The following is an 11,707-nucleotide window of genomic DNA, read 5'->3' as shown; positions in this document are numbered from 1 at the left end:
AAATTTGCAAAATCTTCCACCAAAAATATTTTTCTTAGTGGAATATTTGATGTGAAGTAATGGGAACCTTGGATAGGTCAATAATTCATAATAACATTGATTTTGATTCAATATTATGTTTTGAGCAGTGACAGTTTGACAGAAAAAAAAAACAGCTTTGTTTTATTAGTCAAAATTGCAACTTTTTCTAAATTACATTTAACCTTTAAGCTTTTTTATTTCACTTTTGTTATGTTTTTGTTTATTTTAATAGTATTTTTAGAATGTGCCGTGGGCCTTTAAAACATTAGCTGTGGGCCGCAAATGGCCTCCGGGGCACACTTTTGACACCCCTGCTATAGATAATAAAAAATTAAATCTGATAAATCTATGGATAAAAAGCAGAGCCTGGCGACGCATGCGCGTTTATCATAACTCTCTCACTCTCTCTGTCTCTGCCCCTCCCTCACCAATGCTGCTGCGTGCACAATTTGTTTTGCTTTTAACCCCTTCTTAACCCTGAACGTACAATGAAAATACATGCAACCCTAACTCAAAATGCCGGACATTTGAGGCATTTTTTGCTTTTTATTATTACTATTATTATTATTATTATTATTATTATTGTTTTTGTTATTCATTCTTGAATGGCTTTTTTGTTGGTTTTTTCAAAATGTGTTGTTTTTGTTTTGTCTACATATTCGAAATAAACATGAATGAAATGAAATGAAATGAAATTTAAGAAACTCTGTCCTGACAGCTCCGCAAAAGAGGACATGTCCGGTGAAAAGAGGACGTATGGTCAGTCTATCGTAGCCCGGTCGTTGCTAGCGTGCCATGTGTTGTGCCTCGGTGTGCATTGTTTACACAACCTGCGTTACGCTACTTAATATGTCCGTGTGGAAACTCGTTCGGTACACCTCCGAACCGAACCGGAACCCCTGTACCGAAACGGTTCAATACAAATACACGTACCGTTACACCCCTAATATATATATATATATATATATATATATATATATATATATATATATATATATATATATATATATATATATATATATATATATATATATATAGACATATATATATATATATATATATATATATATATATATATATACACATATATATATATATATATATATATATATCTATATATATATATATATATATATATATATACATATATATATATAGTCGAGGTTTCTGTGGTTTATCCTTAGGTCAGGAAATGTTATTGAAGTGAGACACTTCAATAAAATCCCCTGAAGAGCAGAAACCTGAAACCTGTGAAACAGGATTGTAGGGATGAAATAGTGTTTTAACGTATATATATATATATATATAATCATGAACATATATCTGAAAAAAAAATGGGCATAGTGTGTCCCCTTACGCCCTAAATGGCTGCGGCCATGTTATGCGATGTCTTAAACAGTTGAAAATGTAAGAAAAAAAGTAATCTCGGGGTGTTTTTATAAATGTATTCGACGAAACAATTACGTTACAATTGTCCATTAATAAGTAAAAAGTCAAGGGCGGTCATGGCATGTTCTTGCCGTCGATGCTGGTCAATTTTTTAGGGCATTACGGCAAGTCACAAGGGGGGTCGCGGCACTGGGCAACCGCGGTTAAATTCGAACCCTGCAATAGGCTTGCGCAATATAGACAATGTGTTACGGTTCGAGCGCATGCCACTGCACATTTGGCACTCAGCATCAAGGGTTGGACTTGGGGGTTAAATCACCATAAATGATTCCCGGGCGCGGCACCGCTGCTGCCCACTGCTCCCCTCACCTCCCAGGGGGTGAACAAGGGGATGGGTCAAATGCAGAGGACAAATTTCACCACACCTAGTGTGTGTGTGACAATCATTGGTACTTTAACTTTAACTTTAACTTAACATGCCACTGCGCATTCTTCAGCGCGTTCCGCTGAGCGCGCCTCTGGACACGCCAATGTGCGCTCCTCTCCAGCAGCGGCAGGGTCGTGCTTTCAATCATCAATCAACGCACCTGCCGCTGCTATACGCAAGGATGTTGCCTTTGAGCGAGCACCCGCTGCCTTTGTCTTCTATTGACAATGAGGGCAACAGCATTGGCTGCAATTGTAACTGTAATCACATCTCCGAAACCATGGAATCGCAAAGCGTCCATCTTCCTCAAAATGAAAGAGATTTTACGAGAATTGCGGCTCATGACGCAAAACACCCTTCAATGGAAACACTTACAAATGTACTTTGTCGCAATTTTTGGAATATCGCTTTTATTTTCCGAAAAACTGCAATGGAATTGCAGCTTGTGATACTGGTGTCACTGCCGTGGCATGTGTTCAAAGCTCATCAGGGCCTGGCGGCTTCTCAAATATTGATCCATAATGCTCATCTCCTGTCTGAAATTGCTATTGATTTGACAGGGCCATGTTTTAGAACAGAATGCAGTTTAACTCGTGTGCGTGTCTGTGTGTACCTGACAGCGGTGGTGCTGAAAGAGGCTGAAGAGCGGGTGGAGATGTAAGGGTAGTGCTTGGTGTCCAGCTTATCATCAATGGCATCCTGCAGAAGAACAAACAGATATTTTTAGGGGGACCTCTGCAGTTGTTTTAGCATGTGGTAAATTTTATACAAGCAACTTTATATTGATTGCACCTAACACAGGAATTGGTCCAGGCTGGTCCACCAAAATTGCAAAGTACATTGCCCTAAATCAGGGGTCGGCAACCCAAAATGTTGAAAGAGCCATATTGGACCAAAAATACAAAAAACAAATCTATCTGGAGCCGCAAAAAATATAATAATAAGTCTTATAATGAAGGCAACACATGACGTAAGTGTCTATATTAGCTATAGTAGCCTACTATCAAAATGACTATGTGTCGCAGGCTGAAGCAAGTCTTCGTTGACTTAGATGTTGAAATGTAATATTTAGTCTACACATTTTCACAACATTAGAAACCATTGGTAAATCAGAGGCTACTCAGAAGGTGAGATAACGCCTGGAAATGACTGGCTTTTAATGGCCAAATGTATAGACGTGTGTGTCCAAGTTAAAAGAAAATGCAGGCTGACTTCTTTTAATAGATTTATTACATTCTTTGCAAGCTATGTAATGTCTGCTGTGGTCTGGAACAACATGGCACACAAACAACCATCTGATATGCAGCCAATATTACATACAGATAATGTATGATGATAATGACATGCAATACTAAATTATATACAAAGTGAATTATATTTATATAGCGCTTTTCTCTTTACATTGTGAAACCCAATATCTAAGTTACCAGTGTGGGTGGCACTAGGAGCAGCTGGGTAAAGTGTCTTGCACAAGGACACAACGGCAGTGGCTAGGATGGCAGAAGCGGGGATCGAACCTGGAACGGCCACTCTACCAACCGAGGTATACCGCCCCAAAAAGGATAAAAGTAAAGGATATTAAATGAGCTCAAATATACCTACAAATGTGGCATAATGATGCAATATGTATAAACAGCTAGCCTAAATAGCATGTTAGCAACTTGGCATTGATTAGCTTGCAGTCATGCACTGACCAAATATGCCTGATTAGCACTCCACACAAGTCAATAACATCAACAAAGCTCACCTTTGTGCATTCACGCACAGTATAAAACGTTTGTTGGACAAAATGAGAAAAAGAAGGAGTGGAAGATTTTACATGTAAAAAAATTTTTGTCACAGTCCACACTATGGTGAGTTCAAGAACCGCCATAATTAGTAGGAGTAAACGATGTTCACCAAATACTGTCGTCAGTGAAGTATACACACAAACATATCAAACAGTGGGATTTCTAACAATTGGGAAGGTTTGTGTCATGTTTGCCCTCAAACAAAAAACATACCAAAACAAAAAAATTATTTTTCCCCCATCTTTTTCCATTTTCAATCCTTTTTTAAAAATGCTCCAATTAGCCACTAGGGTGGCACTAATGAGCCGCGAATTGCTGACCCCCGCCCTAAATAGTAGAGGAGTCCAGATCCAATATTGATATCAGTCCAATATCAGCAAAAAACAAGGATTATTTGTGCTTGCATGTACTTGTAAACATGGCATATCATCTTACCTTGTGCAAAGATGGACAAATGTCCTATTATAAGCACACAAGGTTGGACTTTTCCTCTACTTAAGTAATTTACAAAAAGTAAACATGGTAGGTTATATGCTACTAAGAGTTAGCAGCTACACAACAGCTAAGCACACAATAGTACATAAACTAGACATGCGTAATAAGTGTCCTTCATTGAACAATATTGCGGTTAAAAAACAGGACATTTGTCAATGTAAACAAATAAATAATAATAGCTGTATATTACTTACACATACAAAGCATTCAAGGCTGTAGCATATTAGAAAGTATCCAGTAACTTGGTGTTGTGCATTTTAGCCAATAGAATTTGTCTCTGCTCAGACACGCATTTAGTCAAAAAGTATGTTTGTTTCTCGTGTAGCACAATTGTAAGCACAAAAAAAGCACAATTGTCATCATTGCATTAAACGAATAGCTCAGACCTACTTCCTGTTCCTGTCTAAGGAGCCAAGTCTTCCGGGTAATGCAGCGTATAAACATTTACTACCTAATTTACATGTATTTATACATTTAGTCAAGCTTTATTTATCCAGGGTAAGACAATTATGACCATATTTTCATTTGCAATGCTGACCTAGCGAAAAGGCAGCATTGAAAATAACAGAGATGTTGAAGTGTGATAATAATCATCTCTTATTTACCAACAAAAATAAGCTTTTAATAGTTTATAAATGCTCTTAACGTAGGGGGGAAATGTGTTGGAATATACTGTAATTAATTGTTTAAAATGGACAAACACTTTTAAAGCATAAAACATACACGGAGAATGTCTGCAACTTGTGGACGACTTTGGTGGTGCTTATTTCTGTAATTATAATTATTACGATAATTAGTTACAATGAATTAAAAGAGTGTAGTAATTTGACAATGATCTCTGAGTGTGTACTTTTATTGCCATCTAGTGTTTATTTTGAAGTCTGTGAGCTATAAAACCAGTACACCACCAGTACAGTGTTTGTTTTCAAATTTTTGTTGAAATCTTGTGCTTTTTGAGGTTAAGGTTACAAGTAGAGATGTCCGATAATGTTTTTTTTGCCGATATCCGATATTTCAATATTGTCCAACTCTTAATTACAGACTCCGATATCAACCGTTACCGATATATACAGTCATGGAATTAACACATTATTATGCCTAATTTTGTTGTGATGCCCCGCTGGATGCATTAAACAATGTAACAAGGTTTTCCAAAATAAATCAAGTCAAGTTATGGAAAAAAATATTGTAGCGTCCCGGAAGAGTTAGTGCTGCAAGGGGTTCTGGGTATTTGTTCTGTTGTGTATATTTTGTGTTACGGTGTGGATGTTCTCCCGAAATGTGTCATTCTTGTTAGGTGTGGGTTCACAGTGTGGCGCATATTTGTAACAGTGTTAAAGTTGTTTATACGGTCACCCTCAGTGTGACCTGTATGGCTGTTGACCAAGTATGAATTGCATTCACTTGTGTGTGTGAAAAGCCGTAGATATTATGTGATTGGGCCGGCACGCAAAAGCAGTGCCTTTAAGGTTTATTGGCGCTCTGTACTTTTCCCAACGTCCGTGTACACAGCGGCGTTTTAAAAAGTCATAAATTGTACTTTTTGAAACCGATACCGATAATTTTGAAACCGATACCGATAATTTCCGATATTACATTTTAAAGCATTTATCGGCCGATAATATCGGCAGTCCGTTATTATCGGACATCTCTAGTTACAAGTATATAAACATCAATAACACATTCATAAAATCACAAGTTGATTTAATGTTGTTGGAAAAAAATAAGCCTTAAAACATTACAACTTTTGCGGCAACTTCGTGAATAATGGCATTTTAGGCTGCAAAAATCATAAAATATTACCGAAACGGTGTACGAAAACTGGGACAAACATTTTCAAAGTAACACGTTACTACTGTATTCACAAAATGACTTATATCATACATCTTACAGTGGTTACATACATTTTGTTTAAAAAAATAATCAGAATGAGTGATGTTTTCCACCTTGTGATAATGTGTTTTAATATTTATTATTTGATATTGACTACAATGATTTAAATAACATCTGTTTTGTTTTGTTGATTTTAGGTTTTATATGAAGTGGACTGGTAATTACCACATATTGTTGGGTTAAAAATGACAAAACGTGTTGTTCATTCAGAAGTCATAAGCCCGATAGGTAAACGCACCTCCATGATATCCTTGACCAATGGTGTCCAGCGGGACAGTTGATAGGTCTGCTCGCTCACTCGCTCCTTCCTGTCCATTTTCTTTCCTCGGCGCAGGGTTGACTGAAGAAAAAAGGAAAATGTATGAGAGGAGGAAATTTGAAGTACAGACAAACTGTTCTCAGGTTTTTCTTCTATGTTACTTTCAAGGCCTTGTGTCCATTAAACATAAACGTGGACATCGTTGCATGTGTTTGGCTCCTATAAACTTACTCAAATAGAATAGAATAGAATAGAATGGACTTTATTGTCATTATATTTGCATATAACGAGATTAAGAACTCCAACTTAAGGTGCAGTAGTGGGAACAAATATGGGGTAAAAATAAATTACACAAGAGGTAATAAAGAAAAAAAATAACAATCGAAATAAACAGACTACTATCCAATAAAAATAATAAGCAATCCTGTACAATATACAAAACACTATAGAAATACAAAATACTGTACAATATACAGAACAAGACAAGAGTACCGGAGTAATAAATAACAATCAGTGTCGGACGTATTGCACTCGACGGGTAATATTGCACAGTAGGGTGTTAGGGTAGGATATTGTATAGGGGTGAATTATTATTATAAGTTAGAGTTCAAGATAAATAAACTATACCCTCCTGAGAACCTCTGCAGGGTTTTCAAATATGTGTAATTCTGCCAAAGGAAGTAACCCACTGCTTGTTGTTTAGAAGGTTATATTAGTGGATCATCAGAAATGAGCAGAGGTCAGAAAAAGGAAAGTTAGTTACATCTGTTACAATGGGGACCCCCAGATGAGCCATGTTAGTGATGATCTCGCTGTCTTCAGGAGGGATCTGAGCATGTTGGATCAGCTTGTTTAGGTTCTCCTCTGTTATACCTGAACACACAAACACACACACGTTTGAATACAATTAACACATATAAACTGTTACAGTCCTTTTTGTGCGCCTCAATTTTTCGCCGAAAACTTGCGGCCAAACATTGCATGTAACAAACTATTACAGTAGTAGTATTGTTACTAGAGATGTCCGATAATATTGGACTGCCGATATTATCGGCCGATAAATGCTTTAAAATGTAATATCGGAAATTATCGGTATCGGTTTCAAAAAGTAAAATGTATGATTTTTTAAAACGCCGCTGTACGGAGTGGTACACGGACGTAGGGAGAAGTACAGAGCGCCAACAAACCTTAAAGGCACTGCCTTTGCGTGCCGGTCCAATCACATAATATCTACGGCTTTTCACACACACAAGTGAATGCAACGCATACTTGGTCAACAGCCATACAGGTCACACTGAGGGTGGAAGTATAAACAACTTTAACACTGTTACAAATATGCGCCACACTGTGAACCCACACCAAACAAGAATGACAAACACATTTCGGGAGAACATCCACACCGTAACACAACATATGCACAACAGAACAAATACCCAGAACCCCTTGCAGCACTAACTCTTCCGGGACACTACGATATACACCCCCCGCTACCCCCTACCCCCCTTTCCACCTCAACCCCGCCCACCTCAACCTCTCTGGGAGAGCATGTCCCAAATTCCAAACTGCTGTTTTGAGGCATGTTAAAAAAAATAATGCACTTTGTGACTTCAATAATAAATATGGCAGTGCCATGTTGGCATTTTTTTCCATAACTTGAGTTGATTTATTTTGGAAAACCTTGTTACATTGTTTAATGCATCCAGTGGGGCATCACAACAAAATTAGGCATAATAATGTGTTAATTCCACGACTGTATATATCGGTATCGGTTGATACCGGAATCGGTAATTAAGAGTTGGACAGTATCGGAATATCGGCAAAAAAGCCATTATCGGACATCTCTAGTTTTAATTATGTAAAATGTTTTATTCTGCACAAAAAAAATGTATTACTGAAAATATTTTCTTTCCCATGCATTTGTTTAAGTACAAAACATGCATAAAATTAAATTAAGTTTGACTACAAAAGTATAAAAATTGTTTTACATGAATAAAATGTGGGAAAAAATATTACAGGGCCTCCAAATAAAATTGTGCTTAGGGCCCGAATTCAGCCCTGGTGACATGTGTAACATTATTATAATATCTGATAACATATTTGAATGATTTGGCATGTCGTGTATTACCTGAATTCTACCGCCACAAGCAGCAATGCAGCAAGAAGCATGATGTGCAACTTTATAAATTCTGTAGTTTACACCATACCGTTCTTGAGGAAGATGTAGAGCAGGATGATGCGGATCTTGTCATGTGTGCTGACGTTGGCATCCAGCAGGATGGGCACAATGGCCCTCATGGGATCTTTAATCTTCTCACCCTCAGCATCCGTGCCCATTGCAAGATCCTACAACATAAAACCTGCATATTTATCTTTGTTTGTGTGCTTTTTATACCCTCTTGCCCCCTTGTGTCATTTGCTCTTTTTCTCCCCTTACTTACTTCCTCAGTACTATGTCTGTAACAAAGTAGGTTAGCACACCACAAAGTCTGAATTATTTCTGCCAGTATAAATGTGACAATGATATGTACAATTATTCACATTTTGATTTGAAGTACATTATTATTTAATAAATGAGTATTGCATGACAGTTGTTGCAATTTCCTTTTTTTCTGCCTGCATCTGACCACAGAACTTTCCTCCAGAAGGTCTTATCTTTGTCCATGTGATGTCAGATGAAACAAAAATTGAGCTGTTTGGCCACAATACCCAGCAAAATGTTTGAAGGAGAAAAGGTGAGGCCTTTAGTCCCAGGAACACCAAGCCTACCGTCAAGCATGGTGGTGGTAGTATTAGGCTCTGGGCCTGTTTTGCTACCAATGGAACTGGTGCTTTACAGAGAGTAAATGGGACAATGAAAAAGGAGGATTACCTCCAAATTCTTCAGGACAACCTAAAATCATCAGCCCGGAGGTTGGGTCTTGGGCGCAGTTGGGTGTTCCAACAGGACAGTGACCCCAAACACACGTCAAAAGTAGTAAAGGAATGGCTAAATCAGGCTAGAATTAAGGTTTTAGAATGGCCTTCCCCAAGTTCTGACTTAAACATGTGGACAATGCTGAAGAAACAAGTCCATGTTAGAAAACCAACAAATTTAGCTGAACCGCACCAATTTTGTCGAGAGGAGTGGTCAACAATTCAACCAGAAGCTTGTGGATGGCTACCAAAAGCGCCTTATTGCAGTGAAACTTGCCAAGGGACATGTGACCAAATATTAACATTGCTGTATGTATACTTTTGCAGATTTGGTCACATTTTCAGTAGAACCATAATAAATTCATAAAAGAACCAAACTTCATGAATGTTTTTTGTGACCAACAAGTATATACGTAAATAGTTGGAAACTCAAGACAACCATTACATTATGTCCTTCACAAGTGTATGTAAACTTTTGACCACGACTGCGTATATATATATATATATATACATACATATATATATGTATGTATACATATATATGTATATATATATATACAGTATATATATATGTATATATATATATATACAGTATATATATATAAAAATGTATATATACATACACGCACACATATATATATGTGTATATATATGTATATATACATACACACACACATATATATATATGTGTATATATATATATATATATATATATATATATATATATATATATATATATATATACTGTATGTGTGTGTGTATATATATATATATATATATATATATATATATACATACATAAATATATGAGGTAGAGCAACTTGACTTGGTCATTTGATAAGTAGCTCACCTGCTGTCCTAAAATCACTCTTGCACACTTTTTACCTGTTCTACACGGCACAGCTTGTCCACTGTCCCCTGGTAATGCTTCATGCAGTCTTCAGCAAGCTGCAGGTGAGTGGAGTACTGAAAAACACAACACACTGTTTACATGTGACACATTAAAAACATACAAAGAAACACATACATTCATCTGAACATACACACCTTGCTGAGCTCCTTCTGATACTGAGGCATCTTCTTCAACATCTGGGACAGATCCCTCATTGTGGTCTGTTGAAGAAACCATGAAGCTCATTTAACATGGAATTGGTATCAACACAACTATACTTAAACATATGTACAGTTTGTTTAAGTGTCAATGCTGCATGCCCCAAAGACACAAACCAGTTTAAAAATGTAGAAAAATAATGTGTAAATGACAAATATAGGGCTCAAATTTAACCACAGCAACTGCAGCAAAAGTCGCGACCACCCTCATCATTTGCCGTAAGCCCTAAAAAATGTACCAACATTTGCGGCAAGTACATGCCGTGACCGCCCTTGACTTTTTACTTGTTAATGGACGAGGGATGTAACAGTAAACGGTATAATGACAATTTGCGATAAAATTTGTTTAGTAATACAGTCAAATTTTTTAATTACCGAAAAACTGTCATTTATTAATGCATTTCTGCAACACGAAGTCAGGCGCATGCGCACTAGCGGTGTTTGGCTTGATAATCATGGCGGATTAACGACATGGATTTTGCTCCGGAGATTTCCCCTCAAAGTAAACGGAGCCAAGCGCTTGGTTTAACGTCATTTTCCCTCGCTTCCCGCCGCGTGTTTAAGAGCTTAATGCTGTGTTTAGATGGAGACAGGTGTGGACAATATTGGAGACAGACACACTTGTCCCCACACTAAAAGTATACAGCAAAGGAGAAAACTATTTGATGTTTAGCAGCAGGTGATGTGTCGAGAACGTTGCCACAACATGTTTATAAAGTCTAAAATGGCTATAATGTTTTGTCATCTCATCGAACTGAACGCAGGCTGTGAAGATTGTGCATTCGATGTGAGAGGTGTCACTCCTGTTTATATTGTTCCACTGCAATCATGTGTTTTTGTCAGATTATAATTGGGCTCAAATATGAATCATCCAATGATCTTGAAAATGTTAAGTATTGTGTCAGTATCAGCATTGGTATGACCGATACTACCCATGTAACTACTTTGGTATTGGATTGATACCAAAATTTGTAGTATCGCCCAAAACTAATGTAAAGTATCAAACAACAAAAGAATAAGTGTTTATTACATTTTAACAGAAGTGTGGATGGAAATAAACTACAACAGAATGTAACCAGATATTAACAGTAGATTAGCAAGTACAAAACCAAAACCATTGAAGTTGGCACGTTGTGTAAATCGTAAATAAAAACAGAATACAATGATTTGCAAATCCTTTTCAACTTATATTCAATTGAATAGACTGCAAAGACAAGATATTTAATGTTTGAACTGGTAAAATTTGTTATTTTTTGCAAATATTATCTCATTTGGACTTTGCCGCATTATGAAGCGTAAAATACCACAACAAAGTCCACGGAGGTTTGGAGCAACATATGTTGCCATCCAAGCAACATTATCATGGACGCCCCTGCTTATTTGAGCAAGACAATGCCAAGCCACGTGTTA

General features: G+C 37.0%; 1 protein-coding gene across 2 annotated transcripts in view; it reads right to left on the bottom strand.

Moving 5' to 3' along the window:
- The window catches only part of LOC133638690 (syntaxin-binding protein 1), a 99,610-nt gene that overhangs the window by 27,515 nt on the left and 60,388 nt on the right, over window positions 1-11,707 (bottom strand). For both annotated transcript variants that reach the window (XM_062031541.1, XM_062031542.1), the window contains exons 12-17: window positions 10,235-10,300; window positions 10,073-10,153; window positions 8,479-8,617; window positions 7,038-7,147; window positions 6,254-6,355; window positions 2,451-2,536 (exon numbers count right to left, since the gene is read on the bottom strand). In XM_062031541.1, the coding sequence (XP_061887525.1) occupies window positions 2,451-2,536; window positions 6,254-6,355; window positions 7,038-7,147; window positions 8,479-8,617; window positions 10,073-10,153; window positions 10,235-10,300 (584 nt within the window). The remainder of the gene's footprint in view (window positions 1-2,450; window positions 2,537-6,253; window positions 6,356-7,037; window positions 7,148-8,478; window positions 8,618-10,072; window positions 10,154-10,234; window positions 10,301-11,707) is intronic.

This window comes from Entelurus aequoreus, linkage group LG21, assembly GCF_033978785.1.
Source record: "Entelurus aequoreus isolate RoL-2023_Sb linkage group LG21, RoL_Eaeq_v1.1, whole genome shotgun sequence".
NCBI classification, from domain to species: domain Eukaryota; kingdom Metazoa; phylum Chordata; class Actinopteri; order Syngnathiformes; family Syngnathidae; genus Entelurus; species Entelurus aequoreus.
The sequence above is the reverse complement of the archived record's forward strand: the minus strand, read 5'-3'. Positions and strand labels throughout refer to the sequence as shown.